Genomic DNA, 17126 nt, shown 5'->3' with positions numbered 1-17126 from the left:
ATCCCTAGGCACAGCAGACGTGTCGTCGGGATCAGCTGCGATTTTGGAATATTTAGAATCCACCCGTGCTGTTGTAGCAGTATCCGAGATAGTGCTACTCCGACCTCCAACTGTTCCCTGGACTATGCCCTTATCAGGAGATCGTCCAAGTAAGGGATAATTAAGACGCCTTTTCTTCGAAGAAGAATCATCATTTCGGCCATTACCTTGGTAAAGACCCGGGGTGCCGTGGACAATCCAAACGGCAGCGTCTGAAACTGATAGTGACAGTTCTGCACCACGAACCTGAGGTACCCTTAGTGAGAAGGGCAAATTTGGGACATAGAGGTAAGCATCCCTGATGTCCCGGGACACTATATAGTCCCCTTCTTCCTGGTTCGTTATCACTGCTCTGAGTGACTCCATCTTGATTTGAACCTTTGTAAGTGTTGAAAAACTTTTTTTTTTTTTTTTTTTAGAATAAGTCTCACCTAGCCTTCTGGCTTCAGTACCACAATATAGTGTGGAATAATACCCCTTTTCTTGTAGTAGGAGGGGTAATTTAATTATCACCTGCTGGGAATACAGCTTGTGAATTTTTTCCCATACTGCCTCCTTGTCGGAGGGAGACCTTGGTAAAGAAGACTTCAGGAGCCTGCGAAGGGGAAACGTCTCGACATTCCAATCTGTACCCCTGGGATACTACTTGTAGGATCCAGGGGTCCTGTACGGTCTCAGCGCCATGCTGAGAACTTGTCAGAAGCGGTGGAACGCTTCTGTTCCTGGGAATGGGCTGCCTGCTGCAGTCTTCTTCCCTTTCCTCTATCCCTGGGCAGATATGATCTTATAGGGACGAAAGGACTGAGGCTGAAAAGACGGTGTCTTTTTCTGCAGAGATGTGACTTAGGGTAAAAACGGCGGATTTTCCAGCAGTTGCCGTGGCCACCAGGTCCGATGGACCGACCCCAAATAACTCCTCTTCCTTTATACGGCAATACACCTTTGTGCCGTTTGGAATCTGCATCACCTGACCACTGTCGTGTCCATAACATCTTCTGGCAGATATGGACATCGCATTTACTCTTGATGCCAGAGTGCAAATATCCCTCTGTGCATCTCGCATATATAGAAATAATAGGATTTTGGTACTTACCAGGTAAATCCTTTTCTTTGAATCCATAGGGGGCACTGGAGTACTCTTGGGATATGGACGGCTTCCACCGGAAGAAGGCACTGAATAAATTAATTTTGAGACTACTCCTCCCCTCCATATCCTGCAGCACTTCAGTGTTTTTTACTGAGCCGAACAGGATCGATAGAGAGATTGACAAAAGGAGAATTACATATAGTCTCACAGACAACAATAAAGTTGACACAACGTAACAGACAACTAAACAGTTGACACCATAACTGATTAACCCTTGTTAAATTTAAACCAGTCGTGAAAGTGTGTTACCATAAGAACCACTGGACTCCTAAAACAGGTAAACTGCTCTGGGTGGGCGTCCAGTGCCCCCTATGGATTCAAAGAAAAGGATTTACCTGGTAAGTACCAAAATCCTATTTTCTTTTTCATCCACTAGGGGTCACTGGAGTACTCTTGGGATGTACCAAAGTCTCCTCCGTGGCGGGAGAGCTGTTTGGCACTTGTAACACTAAACGGCCAAAGCTAGATGCTGATGCCGCGAACGTATCAAACTTGTAAAAGCGCACAAACGTGTGCACTGACGACCAAGTAGCCGCACGGCAAAGCTGTGTCGTAGAAGCCCCACGACTCGCTGCCCATGACGTCCCCACAGAACGTGTGGAATGAGCTGTTACTGAAGTAGGTGGCTGTAACTTAGCATAAAGGTAAGCCTGACGTATAGTCAGTTTGATCCATCTGGATAAGGTCTGCTTAGAGGCTGGCCAACCCCTCTTAGCTGCGTCATAGAGAACAAACAACGTATCTGTCTTACGCACAGTAGACGTTCGGGAAACATAGATGCGCAATGCGCGAACCACATCCAACGTTCCAGAATCTCCTGTTAACACAGGAACTACTATTGGTTGATTGATGTGAAAAGACGACACTACCTTTGGTAGAAAAACGGGATTCGTCTGAAGTTCCGCTCTGTCATCATGAAAAATTAAATACGGTGACTTGCATGACAAGGCACCCAAATCTGAAACACGCTTAGCCGAAGCTAAGGCTAAAAGAAAAATCGTTTTCCAAGTGAGAAATTTAATATCCACTTGTTGTAAGGGTTCAAAGTAATCGGACTGTAAGAAATCTAAAACCAGATTCAAGTCCCATGGTGCTGTAGGTGGAATGAAAGGAGGCTGTATCCTCTTTACACCCTGTAGAAACGTATGTATTGACTGCAACGAGGCCAATTTCTTTTGAAAATAAATTGACAACGCAGATACCTGCACCTTTAGTGTGGAAAGACGTAGTCCTCCATCTAACCCCATTTGTAAAAATAACAAAAGACGGGATAATTTAAAAGACGATGTCGGAAATTTCCGAGCTTCACACCAACCTATATAAGTACGCCAAATTCTATAATAATGAGCTGCCGTAACCGGCTTCCTAGCTCGTACCATGGTTGGTATAACAGACTCAGGAATGCCCTCTTTCCTTAAGATGGCCTTTTCAACAGCCACCCCGTCAAACGCAGCCGCGCTAAATCGGGGTAAAGGAACGGACCCTGTTGTAACAGGTCCGGACGTAGTGGGAGTGGCCACGGATCGTCTGCGAGTAACCCGAGGAGATCCGAGAACCAAGCCCTCCGAGGCCAATGAGGCGCTATTAGAATGACTGTGACGAACCCTCTCTTGATCCGTTTTAGCACCAACGGGAGCAGCGGAAACGGTGGAAACAGATACACAAGGCTGTATGGCCACGTGGCTGTGAGAGCATCCACCGCCACTGCCCCTGGATCTCTTGTTCTGGACACATATCTTGACACCTGATGATTGTGGCGGGATGCCATTAGATCCACCTGAGGGTAACCCCACTTCTGGATCAACATCTGAAATACTTCTGGATTTAATGCCCACTCTCCTGGATGAAAATCCCGACGACTGAGAAAATCTGCCTCCCAGTTGTCCACTCCAGGAATGAACACTGCCGATAATATCACCTGGTGATATTCGGCCCATCTGAGGATCCGAGCTACTTCCCGCATAGCCATGCGGCTTCTCGTTCCTCCTTGTTTGTTTATGTATGCGACTGCCGTCGCGTTGTCTGACTGCACCTGAACAGTCTGAAAACGAAACATGTACACCGCTTGTCTTAGAGCATTGTAAATCGCCCTGAGTTCCAGAACATTTATGGATAGCGATCTTTCGTGATCCGCCCAGAGGCCCTGGAGCCGATAACTCTGAACTACAGCTCCCCAACCTCTGAGACTTGCGTCTGTTGTCAGAATTATCCAATTCGCGACGCCGAATCGTCTCCCTGCAGATAGATTGTGTATTTTTAACCACCAGAGAAGAGACACCCTGACTTGTGGTGACAACCTCACCCTGTGGTGCAGCTGCAGATGTGATCCCGACCACTGTGCTAACACCTCCAGTTGAAACGGACGTGAGTGAAATCTTCCGAACTGAAGTGCTTCGAAAGCCGCCACCATTGTGCCTAAAAGGCGAATGCACAAATGTACTGAGACTGTGCGTGGCTTGAGCACTAATTGCACCAGATGACGAATGCCCTGTACTTTCTGTTGTGGCAGGAAAACCCTTTGTTTTACTGTATCGAGAATCATCCCTAGGAATTGAAGTCGTTGACACGGAATTAGATGTGATTTCTTTAAACTGACTATCCAACCGTGCTGAACTAGTACATTGTACGTTAGTAAGGCATGTTGGAGAAGCAATTGTTGAGACAGAGCCTTTATGAGTAGATCGTCTAAATACGGAACAATTATTACCCCTAGGGACCTGAGATGAGCTGTCATCACGGACATTACCTTGGTGAATACCCGAGGCGCTGATGAGAGGCCAAACGGTAGAGCCTGAAATTGGTAATGGTCTCGCCTTATCGCAAACCTTAAGAAACTCTGGTGAGGTGGCCAGATCGGAATGTGCAAATACGCATCCTTGAGATCTAGTGCAATCATGAATTCCTGTGGCTCTAACCCTGCAATTACTGACCTGAGAGATTCCATCTTGAATCTGTGGTAAGTGACGTAATGATTGAGACCTTTTAGGTTCAATATTGGCCTGACTGAGCCATCTGGTTTTGGTACCAGAAACAGACTGGAATAATAACCCTGCCCCTGTTCCTGCACAGGGACCGGAATTATCACTGCAGCATTCAGCAGAGACTGAATGGCAACCTGCAGAACTGCTTTCTTGTCGTCCGACACAGGCAGTCCTGTCGTGAAAAATCTTCCTGTCGGAAGATAATCGAACTCTATTTTGTAACCCTCTAATACTAAATTGCGGATCCACCCATCTGTGGACGTCTGCAGCCACGCCCCCTGAAAGCTCTGAAGGCGTGCTCCCACAATTGGAGATCCGAGATGGGCTGGGAGCCCGTCATGCCACTGGTTTGTTAGTGGTCTTGGTGTCTTGACGACGTGCATTGGATTGTCGGGCACTACGTCCCCGACCTCTTCTGCCCGGCGTGACTGCTCCTCCCTGCCCACGAAAGGGCTGAGTTCTAAAGGATTTGAACGCCGGACCAGAATATTTCCGTTTAGGTATAGTTGTAGGCGATGGAAGAAAAACAGACTTCCCTCCAGTAGCCTCAGAAATCCATTTGTCCAATTCAGGACCAAAAAGTTTCTCGCCATCATAAGGCAATGCCTCTATACCTTTTTTAACCTCCGTCTCCGCCTGCCACGAACGCAGCCAAAGTGCTCGTCGTACTGTGACTAGCGATGAGGACAGGCGAGAAGTAAGCTGACAGACGTCAGTAGAAGCTGTACATAGATATTCAGCAGCTTCCCAGATTTGATCCGCGAGAAGTATAAGATGATCCTCTTGCAGAGCCGATTTGAGCTCTTTTATCCATACCATTAAAGCTTTAGTAACCCAAATGCCAACCAACCCAGGTCTTAACAGCACTCCAGTTGCTGTATACATGGACCTTAGCATAGCCTCTATTTTACGATCTGCAGGGTCTTTAAGCGTAGTAGCAGTTGGTACTGGTATGGTTAACTTCCTCGTAAGTTTAGATACGGATGAATCCACCAATGGTGGGTTCTCCCATGTAGCTGTCATGGCCTCTGGAAACGGGTAACTCGATTTAAATCTACGAGGAATAGAAAACCGTTTGTCCGGATTTTTCCGTGACTCCAGTAACATTTTATTAAGAGATTCCGAGATAGGGAAACACATCGGAGATCTCTGTCGTTTAGTAAAGACTACTTCATCATTCGTCAGTGGCTCCTCAGTTTCCGTAAACTCCAGCGACTGACGAACTGCTCTGATGAGATTGTCAATACCTGGGCTGTCAAAGTCGTCACCTTCTGACTGTTGTTCTATTTCGCCCTACTCATACTCCTGTTCAGTGAGATCTAGTATCCCAGAGACAGGAAAATTAGTAGGAAAAGGAAACTTATCTTTTCCACTCAAGGTGGACTTATGACCAGTTTGAGACTCCCCAGGTAACTCAAATGGTCTCATCTTAAACTCAGATCTTGCCGCCTCTCTTTCTTCACGAGAGGCGGCCAGCTCTGATTGTAAACCAACTAATACATCTGCAAGTAAAGCCCATGGAGGGTCCTGAGATGCTGGCTTTACTTCTGGAATGGAAATCGTATTTATGGCTGTATTAACAACACATGCTGTACATGTGGTGGATCCATCAGGCAACACACTCTTACAGACATGACATAACAAATGTTTCTTAGATTTTGCTGGTGTCTTACTCATTATGAAGACAGACAATACAAACTCCACACAGACAGACTGCACGACTCAGTAATAACACCAAAGTTCCTGGTATATATCTAGGCAAGTGCAGTGCCTGCCAGCAATACGAAAACTGACCCCAAAATTCCCCTAGTACCACTCTTAGCCGAGATGTAAAATAGGAAACCTGGAACAGACAGGAGAACATTAAACATACTAAGCACCAAGTCTTTCCTAAAAGCTTGACACTGCCAAATACTGTTAAAGTCTCCCCCCCCCACTCCCACGACCTCCGTGTACAGCACCGGGTCTGGGCCTGTGGAAGTTTTGCAAAGGGCCGTGTGAGCGGCCTGTCCTGTAGACCCCGGACAACGGAACTCCTCGGCTGCTGCGGGCGGATGGCGGAAGCAGAGAGCGTGCTGCATAGAGCCGTGGAGCGGCCTATGCACACGTGCTCCCGCCCGCCACACACAGCATAGCGGCGTGTCTGTGTAGCCAAGCAGCGCTGCTGCTGCGCAGGGAACAGCGGTCTCTTAGGATGCTGGGAGCCGGAGAGTGAGAGCGCGCCGCATGGACCGTGAAGCGGCCCATGTACACGCGCTCCGGGCAGCGGTGAGTACCCAACAATCCCCAACAGTGGAGCGGCAGCAAGCGCTGACCGCCCCAACCCAACATACCTGGACCGTGACAAAAGTCTATGACGGGGCTTTCATCCAAGCTCCGTCCAGCTTTCCTGCAGGCAGCCTGCAAGTGGAGTGAGGGAGCTCTTTACAGAGAGGTCCGACACTCACGGCTACTCAGCCGCTTCCACTGTCCCTGACCCACGCCTGTTAGAAGGGGGGAAAGGACGTGGAAATTGAAGAAAAAAAAAACTTAGAAAAAATTCCAATACTTTGTGGACGAGCTCCACTATGCCTTCTAACTGTGTCGAGCACAGAAAAAACACTGAAGTGCTGCAGGATATGGAGGGGAGGAGTAGTCTCAAAATTAATTTATTCAGTGCCTTCTTCCGGTGGAAGCCGTCCATATCCCAAGAGTACTCCAGTGACCCCTAGTGGATGAAAAAGAAACATCCTTTAAATGCTCTATAGTCAATAAAATACTGTCCCTGTCAAGGGTATCAATATTTTTAGTCAGGGAATCCGACCAAGCCACCCCAGCTCTGCACATCCAGGCTGAGGCGATCGCTGGTCGCAGTATAACACCAGTATGTGTGTATATACTTTTTATGGTATTTTCCAGCCTCCTGTCAGCTGGTCCTTGAGGACGGCCCTATCTATAGACGGTACCGCCACTTGTTTTGATAAGCGTGTGAGCGCCTTATCCACCCTAAGGGGTGTTTCCCAACGCGCCCTAACTTCTGGCGGGAAAGGGTATACCGCCCATAATTTTCTATCGGGGGGAACCCACGCATCATCACACACTTTATTTAATTTATCTGATTCAGGAAAAACTACGGTAGTTTTTTCACATCCCACATAATACCCTCTTTTGTGGTACTTGTAGTATCAGAAATATGTAACACCTCCTTCATTGCCTTTAGCGTGTGGCCCTAATAAGGAATACGTTTGTTTATTCACCGTCGACACTGGATTCAGTGTCCCTGTCTGTGTCGACCGACTAAAGTAAACGGGCGTTTTAAAACCCCTGACGGTGTTTTTGAGACGTCTGGACCGGTACTAATTGTTTGTCGGCCGTCTCATGTCGTCAACCGACCTTGCAGCGTGTTGACATTATCACGTAATTCCCTAAATAAGCCATCCATTCCGGTGTCGACTCCCTAGAGAGTGACATCACCATTACAGGCAATTGCTCCGCCTCCTCACCAACATCGTCCTCATACATGTCGACACACACGTACCGACACACAGCACACACACAGGGAATGCTCTGATAGAGGACAGGACCCACTAGCCCTTTGGAGAGACAGAGGGAGAGTTTACCAGCACACACCAAAAACGCTATAATTATATAGGGACAACCTTATATAAGTGTTTTCCCTTATAGCATCTTTTTTATATATTTCTAACGCCAATTTAGTGCCCCCCCTCTCTGTTTTAACCCTGTTTCTGTAGTGCAGTGCAGGGGAGAGCCTGGGAGCCTTCCCTCCAGCCTTTCTGTGAGGGAAAATGGCGCTGTGTGCTGAGGAGATAGGCCCCGCCCCTTTTTCGGCGGCCTCGTCTCCCGCTCTTAACGGATTCTGGCAGGGGTTAAATATCTCCATATAGCCTCCGGAGGCTATATGTGAGGTATTTTTAGCCAAAATAGGTATTCATTTGCCTCCCAGGGCGCCCCCCTCCCAGCGCCCTGCACCCTCAGTGACTGCCGTGTGAAGTGTGCTGAGAGGAAAATGGCGCACAGCTGCAGTGCTGTGCGCTACCTTTAGAAGACTGAGGAGTCTTCTGCCGCCGATTCTGGACCTCTTCTTACTTCAGCATCTGCAAGGGGGCCGGCGGCAAGGCTCCGGTGACCATCCAGGCTGTACCTGTGATCGTCCCTCTGGAGCTGATGTCCAGTAGCCAAGAAGCCAATCCATCCTGCACGCAGGTGAGTTCACTTCTTCTCCCCTAAGTCCCTCGTTGCAGTGATCCTGTTGCCAGCAGGACTCACTGTAAAATAAAAAACCTAAGCTAAACTTTTCTAAGCAGCTCTTTAGGAGAGCCACCTAGATTGCACCCTTCTCGGCCGGGCACAAAAATCTAACTGGCTTGGAGGAGGGTCATAGGGGGAGGAGCCAGTGCACACCACCTGATCGGAAAGCTTTACTTTTGTGCCCTGTCTCCTGCGGAGCCGCTATTCCCCATGGTCCTTTCAGGAACCCCAGCATCCACTAGGACGATAGAGAAAGTCGAATTAAGATGGGATTGAATAGGGGTTGTCGGATCCATTCCGACAAATACATGTCGGAATGGATCCGACTTTAATTGAATATACCCCTAACTGTCCCCCTTCTTCCCAATACTACTGTTACATTTCTATTAATTGCTCATTACGCCCACTGTAACCTGCATAGTGCGTCCTAGGTGGCAGCTTCATCTGGTACTTTCAAAGGACAGCATGAATAGCACATTGAACTATTAATGCAATGGATAACATGTTAGTGGCTTTTACCCTTGAATGCCATATTTCCATGTATTGCTTATCTTGCACATTGTAACTTCTGCAGTGCGCACAAGATGGCTCCCGTCTGTTAAGCGCCACCAACCGTAATACTCCGTTTCCGCCTAGAAAATAGCGTTGTTAATCAGGCAGAGGCATTTGCAATTACTGTGGGTCACCCGCATTAAATGCGGGCACATGCGCAGGACTGGACCTGTGCATGCATGCATGGGTCCAGTCGCTGATTTTGCCGAATCAGCCCCTATATTCATGGTTCTGTATTTTATGTAAATCTAAATCTCTGCATTGTGTTCACTGAATCTGTAAAGCACTTTGAGTCCTGCTGGGGAAAAAGTACTAAATAAAATAAATAAGATTTTACTTACCGATAAATCTATTTCTCGTAGTCCGTAGTGGATGCTGGGACTCCGTCAGGACCATGGGGATTAGCGGCTCCGCAGGAGACAGGGCACAAAAATAAAAGCTTTAGGACTAGGTGGTGTGCACTGGCTCCTCCCCCTATGACCCTCCTCCAAGCCTCAGTTAGGATACTGTGCCCGGACGAGCGTACACAATAAGGAAGGATTTTGAATCCCGGGTAAGACTCATACCAGCCACACCAATCACACCGTACAACCTGTGATCTGAACCCAGTTAACAGTATGACAAACGTAGGAGCCTCTGAACAGACGGCTCACAACAATAACAACCCGATTTTTTTTGTAACAATAACTATGTACAAGTATTGCAGACAATCCGCACTTGGGATGGGCGCCCAGCATCCACTACGGACTACGAGAAATAGATTTATCGGTAAGTAAAATCTTATTTTCTCTGACGTCCTAGTGGATGCTGGGACTCCGTCAGGACCATGGGGATTATACCAAAGCTCCCAAACGGGCGGGAGAGTGCGGATGACTCTGCAGCACCGAATGAGAGAACTCCAGGTCCTCTTTAGCCAGGGTATCAAATTTGTAGAATTTTACAAACGTGTTCTCCCCCGACCACGTAGCTGCTCGGCAGAGTTGTAATGCCGAGACCCCTCGGGCAGCCGCCCAAGATGAGCCCACCTTCCTTGTGGAATGGGCCTTGATAGATTTAGGCTGTGGCAGGCCTGAATTGTGCTACAAATCCAACGAGCAATCGTCTGCTTAGAAGCAGGAGCACCCAGCTTGTTGGGTGCATACAGTATAAACAGCGAGTCAGATTTTCTGACTCCAGCCGTCCTTGAAATATATATTTTCAATGCCCTGACAACGTCCAGCAACTTGGAATCCTCCAAATCGCTAGTAGCCGCAGGCACCACAATAGGCTGGTTCAGGTGAAACGCTGAAACCACCTTAGGCAGAAACTGAGGACGCGTCCGCAGTTCTGCCCTGTCCGAATGGAAAATCAGATATGGGCTTTTATACGATAAAGCCGCCAATTCTGACACTCTCCTGGCTGAAGCCAGGGCCAGTAGCATGGTTACTTTCCATGTAAGATATTTCAAATCCACCGATTTGAGTGGCTCAAACCAATGGGATTTGAGAAAATCCAAAACTACATTAAGATCCCACGGAGCCACTGGGGGCACAACCGGGGGCTGTATATGTAGTACTCCTTTTACAAAAGTCTGGACTTCAGGAACTGAAGCCAATTCTTTCTGGAAGAAAATCGACAGGGCCGAAATTTGAACCTTAATGGACCCTAATTTGAGGCCCATAGACAATCCTGTTTGCAGGAAATGTAGGAATCGACCCAGTTGAAATTCCTCCGTCGGGGCCTTCCTGGCCTCACACCACGCAACATATTTTCTCCAAATGCGGTGATAATGTTGTGCAGTCACCTCCTTCCTGGCTTTTACCAGGGTAGGGATGACCTCTTCCGGAATGCCTTTTTCCCTTAGAATTCGGCGTTCAACCGCCATGCCGTCAAACGCAGCCGCGGTAAGTCTTGGAATAGACACGGTCCCTGCTGAAGCAGGTCCCGTCTTAGAGGTAGAGGCCACGGATCTTCCGTGAGCATCTCCTGAAGTTCCGGGTACCAAGTTCTTCTTGGCCAATCCGGAGCCACGAGTATCGTTCTTACTCCCCTTTGCCGTATAATTCTCAGTACTTTTGGTATGAGAGGCAGAGGAGGAAACACATACACTGACTGGAACACCCACGGTGTTACCAGAGCGTCCACAGCTATTGCCTGAGGGTCTCTTGACCTGGCGCAATACCTGTCCAGTTTTTTGTTGAGGCGGGACGCCATCATATCCACCTTTGGTTTTTCCCAACGGTTCACAATCATGTGGAAGACTTCTGGATGAAGTCCCCACTCTCCCGGGTGTAGATCGTGTCTGCTGAGGAAGTCCGCTTCCCAGTTGTCCACTCCCGGAATGAACACTGCTGACAGTGCTATCCATGATCTTCCGCCCAGCGAAGAATCCTTGCAGCTTCTGCCATTGCCCTCCTGCTTCTTGTGCCGCCCTGTCTGTTTACGTGGGCGACTGCCGTGATGTTGTCCGACTGGATCAACACCGGCTGACCCTGAAGCAGGGGTTTTGCCAGGCTTAGAGCATTGTAAATCGCTCTTAGCTCCAGTATATTTATGTGAAGAGACATCTCCAGGCTTGACCACACTCCCTGGAAGTTTCTTCCCTGTGTGACCGCTCCCCAGCCTCTCAGACTGGCATCCGTGGTCACCAGGACCCAGTCCTGTATGCCGAATCTGCGGCCCTCTAACAGATGAGCACTCTGCAACCACCACAGAAGAGACACCCTTGTCCGTGGAGACAAAGTTATCCGCTGATGCATCTGCAGACGCGATCCGGACCATTTGTCCAGCAGATCCCACTGAAAAGTTCGTGCGTGGAATCTGCCGAATGGAATCGCTTCGTAAGAAGCCACCATTTTTCCCAGGACTCTTGTGCATTGATGCACAGACACTTTTCCTGGTTTTAGGAGGTTCCTGACAAGTTCGGATAACTCCCTGGCTTTCTCCTCCGGAAGAAACACCTTTTTCTGAACCGTGTCCAGAATCATTCCCAGGAACAGCAGACGTGTCGTCGGGGTCAATTGAGATTTTGGAAAATTCAGAATCCACCCGTGCTGTTGCAGCACTACTTGGGTTAGTGCTACTACGTCCCCCAGCTGTTCTCTGGACCTTGCCCTTATCAGGAGATCGTCCAAGTAAGGGATAATTAATACGCCTTTTCTTCGCAGAAGAAACATCATTTCGGCCATTACCTTGGTAAAGACCCGAGGTGCCGTGGACAATCCAAACGGCAGCGTCTGAAACTGATAATGACAGTTTTGCACCACGAACCTGAGGTACCCTTGATGTGAAGGGCAAATTGGGACATGCAGGTAAGCATCCTTGATGTCCAGGGACACCATAAAGTCCCCTTCTTCCAGATTCGCTATCACTGCTCTGAGTGACTCCATCTTGAACTTGAATTTTTGTATGTACAGGTTCAAAGATTTCAGATTTAGAATAGGTCTTACCGAGCCGTCCGGCTTCGGTACCACAAATAGTGTGGAATAATACCCCTTTCCCTGTTGTAGGAGGGGTACCTTGACTATCACCTGCTGAGAATACAGCTTGTGAATGGCTTCCAATACCGTCGCCCTGTCTGAGGGAGACGATGGCAGAGCAGACTTTAGGAACCGGCGAGGGGGAGACTTCTCGAATTCCAACCTGTAACCCTGAGATACTACCTGCAGGATCCAGGGGTCCACCTGTGAGTGAGCCCACTGTGCGCTGAAATTCTTGAGTCGACCCCCCACCGCCCCTGAGTCCGCTTGTAAAGCCCCAACGTCATGCTGAGGGCTTTGCAGAAGCCGGGGAGGGCTTCTGCTCCTGGGAGGGAGCTGCTTGGTGCACTCTCTTACCCTTTCTTTGCCTCGGGGCAGATATGACTGTCCTTTTGCCCGCTTGTTCTTATAGGAACGAAAGGACTGCGGCTGAAAAGACGGTGTCTTTTTCTGTTGGGAGGGGACCTGAGGTAAAAAGGTGGATTTCCCGGCTGTTGCCGTGGCCACCAAATCCGATAGACCGACCCCAAATAATTCCTCCCCTTTATACGGCAATACTTCCATATGCCGTTTGGAATCCGCATCACCTGACCACTGTCGCGTCCATAAACTTCTTCTGGCAGATATGGACATCGCACTTACTCTCGATGCCAGAGTGCAAATATCCCTCTGAGCATCTCGCATATAAAGAAAAGCATCCTTTAATTGCTCTATAGTCAATAAAATACTGTCCCTATCCAGGGTATCAATATTTTCAGTCAGGGAATCCGACCAAACCACCCCAGCACTGCACATCCATGCAGAGGCGATGGCTGGTCGCAGTATAACACCAGTATGAGTGTATATACTTTTCAGGGTAGTTTCCAGCCTCCTATCAGCTGGATCCTTGAGGGCGGCCGTTTCAGGAGACGGTAACGCCACTTGTTTTGATAAGCGTGTGAGTGCCTTATCCACCCTAGGGGGTGTTTCCCAGCGCGCCCTAACCTCTGGCGGGAAAGGATATAATGCCAATAACTTCTTTGAAATTAGCAGTTTTCTATCGGGGTTAACCCACGCTTCATCACACACTTCATTCAATTCCTCTGATTCAGGAAAAACTACAGGTAGTTTTTTCAGACCCCACATAATACCCCTTTTTGTGGTACTTGCAGTATCAGAGATATGCAAAGCCTCCTTCATTGCCGTGATCATATAACGTGTGGCCCTACTGGAAAATACGTTTCTTCACCGTCGACACTAGATTCGGTGTCCGTGTCTGGGTCTGTGTCGACCGACTGAGGTAAAGGGCGTTTTACAGCCCCTGACGGTGTCTGAGACGCCTGGACAGGTACTAACTGGTTTGCCGGCCGTCTCATGTCGTCAACTGATTTTTGTAACGTGCTGACATTATCACGTAATTCCATAAACAAAGCCATCCATTCCGGTGTCGACTCCCTAGGGGGTGACATCACCATTACCGGCAATTGCTCCGCCTCCACACCAACATCGTCCTCATACATGTCGACACACACGTACCGACACACAGCAGACACACAGGGAATGCTCTTATCGAAGACAGGACCCCACTAGCCCTTTGGGGAGACAGAGGGAGAGTTTGCCAGCACACACCCAAGCGCTATAAATATATAGGAACAACCCTACAGAAGTGTTGTTTCCTTTATAGCAGCTTAATATATCAATATCGCCAAAAAAGTGCCCCCCCTCTCTGTTTTTTTACCCTGTTTCTGTAGTGCAGTGCAGGGGAGAGTCCTGGGAGCCTTCCTCGCAGCGGAGCTGTGCAGGAAAATGGCGCTGTGTGCTGAGGAGATAGGCCCCGCCCCCTATTCCGGCGGGCTCTTCTCCTGGTGTTTGTGAGACCTGGCAGGGGTTAAATACATCCATATAGCCCCAGGGGCTATATGTGATGTATTTTTAGCCAGAACAAGGTATTATCATTGCTGCCCAGGGCGCCCCCCCCCCCCCAGCGCCCTGCACCCTCAGTGAACGCTGGTGTGAAGTGTGCTGACAACAATGGCGCACAGCTGCAGTGCTGTGCGCTACCTCATGAAGACTGAAAAGTCTTCTGCCGCCGGTTTCTGGACCTCTTCACTTTTCGGCATCTGAAGGGGGTCGGCGGCGCGGCTCCGGGACCGGACTCCATGGCTGGGCCTGTGTTCGATCCCTCTGGAGCTAATGGTGTCCAGTAGCCTAAGAAGCCAATCCATCCTGCACGCAGGTGAGTTCACTTCTTCTCCCCTAAGTCACTCGTTGCAGTGAGCCTGTTGCCAGCAGGACTCACTGAAAATAAAAAACCTAATAACTTTTTCTAAGCAGCTCTTTAGGAGAGCCACCTAGATTGCACCCTGCTCGGACGGGCACAAAAACCTAACTGAGGCTTGGAGGAGGGTCATAGGGGGAGGAGCCAGTGCACACCACCTAGTCCTAAAGCTTTTATTTTTGTGCCCTGTCTCCTGCGGAGCCGCTAATCCCCATGGTCCTGACGGAGTCCCAGCATCCACTAGGACGTCAGAGAAATATTATTATTTTAAATTTCTCTGTGATCGTTTGAAATTTTCACATGAACCAACCCCTTGTGTGGAGAAATTAAAAATCCTTATCCATGTGAATTTTTTTATTTTCTTACATGTTTTACAAAAAGAAGTCCGTGCAGAACTCACATAATCCTCCCACTAATGTAGGCTGCACATGTGCCTGATGTGATTTCCAAGCATGCATAGTTCAAAGCCTGGATGTACAAAGGGCCTGATTCAGACCTGATCGTAGCCGTGCAGATCAGCCACCCTGACATGCGGGGGAACGCCCAGCACAGGGCTAGACCGCCCCGCATGTCTGGCCCGACCCCCCCGCCACTCAGGTACAAAAGCATTGCACGGCGGCGATGCTTTTGTACCTGAACAGTAGCTCCCTACCAGCGCAGCTCCTGCGCACTGGCAGGGAGCTACCCGTCGCTCTCCGCGTCACAGTGGCTGCATGTCACGCAGCCGCCCGACCCCCACACAGTCCGAGCACGCCTGCGTTGCCCGGACCGCACCCCCAAAACGGCGGCCCACCCAGCGAACGCCTCTAGCAGAGGCGATTGTTGGGCTGAGATGCTGATATGGCACACCTGTGTCACATAAATATGCAGACAACTAAGCATTGTGCAGTTTTATGAACAGACTCCATGATGCTCACCCCATGCTTCTGTGCAGGGGAGCAAAACAAGATCCAAATGTTCTCATGGGAAACCAGCTAATAACGGGGGCCTCACTGCTTTATAAGCGGGATCTTCAGAGAACTACACCGGGTAAGTTCGTGGGATCCCTGTTCCGGGTGCCCCGGTCTCACGGCTCGGCCAGAGACACATTAACCATGCCGCCGATGCCGGGTGTGCGCTGTGCTGGCGCGGCACGGGCCGCTAGTAGCAACAACACTCGCTGTTGCTGATGCTGCAGCGCTGCGTTTTAAACTCCCCGCGCGTTCCTTGCATGCTGACGCACGTGTGGGCGTGGTCAGTATACGCTGTGCTTCACGTGACCGATCGGATGTACGCGCGGCATACAGGGGTCCGTGTACATGGCGCGCGCGCAGCTGCCCAGCCGCCTCAGACAGAGCAGCTACTGCCTATTCGCTGCGGCCGCTGTCAATCAGACAGCACGGGCGGAGAGATACCTCAGACCCGCCCCCGGCAGCCGCACACAGTGGCGTCCAATGGAAGAACGCTAGCCTGGACCCCTCATCCATTAACCCTGTGGCTGCCAGCTAACGAACGCTCCCAGACCACCGCACCTAGCGCAGCAGCGTGTACAGCACGGGGGACGGGAGCAGGTGGATGTAATACCGCGGCCAGAGATGCGCCCATTACCGGCACAGGCAGCGCTGGGTGATATAGGATGACGTTCTGCGCAGTGATACTAGAAATGACAATGTAGAATACACAGACTGCTGCTCGGGCTGCGGCCGGCCCCGACCCAGGCACCATCACCCCACTACCACTGCTGCCCCTGTGGAGCGCCGCGCTCAGCCCGCTGCCCCAGCATGCATCCCCCTCCCCAGCCCGGCACACATGTAACACACAGAGCAGGCGATAGAGGGAAGTACACCAGCGACGGCGGCAATGGGGGGAGGGGGAGGCACGTACAGCACATATACACTACAGAGAGAGGGGATGGGAGATACCTGCGCCAAGAGCACACCATGCCCGTGTACACAGCAGCTCCTGGGGTCCATGCCCCACAGAAAGGGCCTACACCTGGTGCACAGGAAAGGATACGGGAAGGTCAGCGTGTCCCCTTTGTATTCCTGGCGCTGTGTGTGCACAGACGGGTGCACGGCGGGTACACGCCTCTCCTGGCCACTGATTGGTGGTGGGGGAGGGGGGCGAGCACTGCGTGTGCAGGGGCCCTGCAGGGGAATTCTGTGCATTCTAATGAATTGCACAAATGCATCACTACAGTGTACTATTCACTGGCCAATAAGTATTTAAGTGGTCATTTTAAAATGAAACCATTTCATGTGACAGTATAACTATTATTTTATACGCAAGGGTAATTATGGTGACCTGAAGCTGGGTCCTGCTCGGTAAAATGTAGCAATATTGTGGCAACTCTGGTCACTAGAGGTATTCATGATGATGACTCAGAAGTACCAGTGGTATGTACTGCACACAGCTACAATAAGGTGGCCACAGAGCTGTAGCCTTCCAAACTTTCATTGTGAATT

General features: G+C 49.8%; 1 protein-coding gene across 6 annotated transcripts in view; it reads right to left on the bottom strand.

Annotated features, from left to right (window-relative positions):
• Positions 1-16782, bottom strand: part of C1H14orf93 (chromosome 1 C14orf93 homolog) — a 77003-nt gene extending 60221 nt beyond the window's left edge. For 2 of the 6 annotated variants that reach the window (XM_063913561.1, XM_063913560.1), the window contains exons 1-2: positions 15600-15882; positions 8935-9047 (exon numbers count right to left, since the gene is read on the bottom strand). Coding sequence is in view for 3 of the 6 variants with exons in the window: in XM_063913560.1 (XP_063769630.1) it covers positions 8935-8975 (41 nt within the window). In the remaining 3 variants the exon portion in view is untranslated. Of the gene's footprint in view, positions 1-8934; positions 9048-15599; positions 15883-16269; positions 16402-16677 lie in introns of those variants that run through there. The other 4 variants (XM_063913564.1, XM_063913559.1, XM_063913558.1 and 1 more) reach the window with 3 other exon arrangements.
• Positions 16783-17126: the final 344 nt, after the last annotated feature.

Source organism: Pseudophryne corroboree, chromosome 1 (genome assembly GCF_028390025.1).
Source record: "Pseudophryne corroboree isolate aPseCor3 chromosome 1, aPseCor3.hap2, whole genome shotgun sequence".
Lineage (NCBI taxonomy): Eukaryota > Metazoa > Chordata > Amphibia > Anura > Myobatrachidae > Pseudophryne > Pseudophryne corroboree.
The sequence above is the reverse complement of the archived record's forward strand: the minus strand, read 5'-3'. Positions and strand labels throughout refer to the sequence as shown.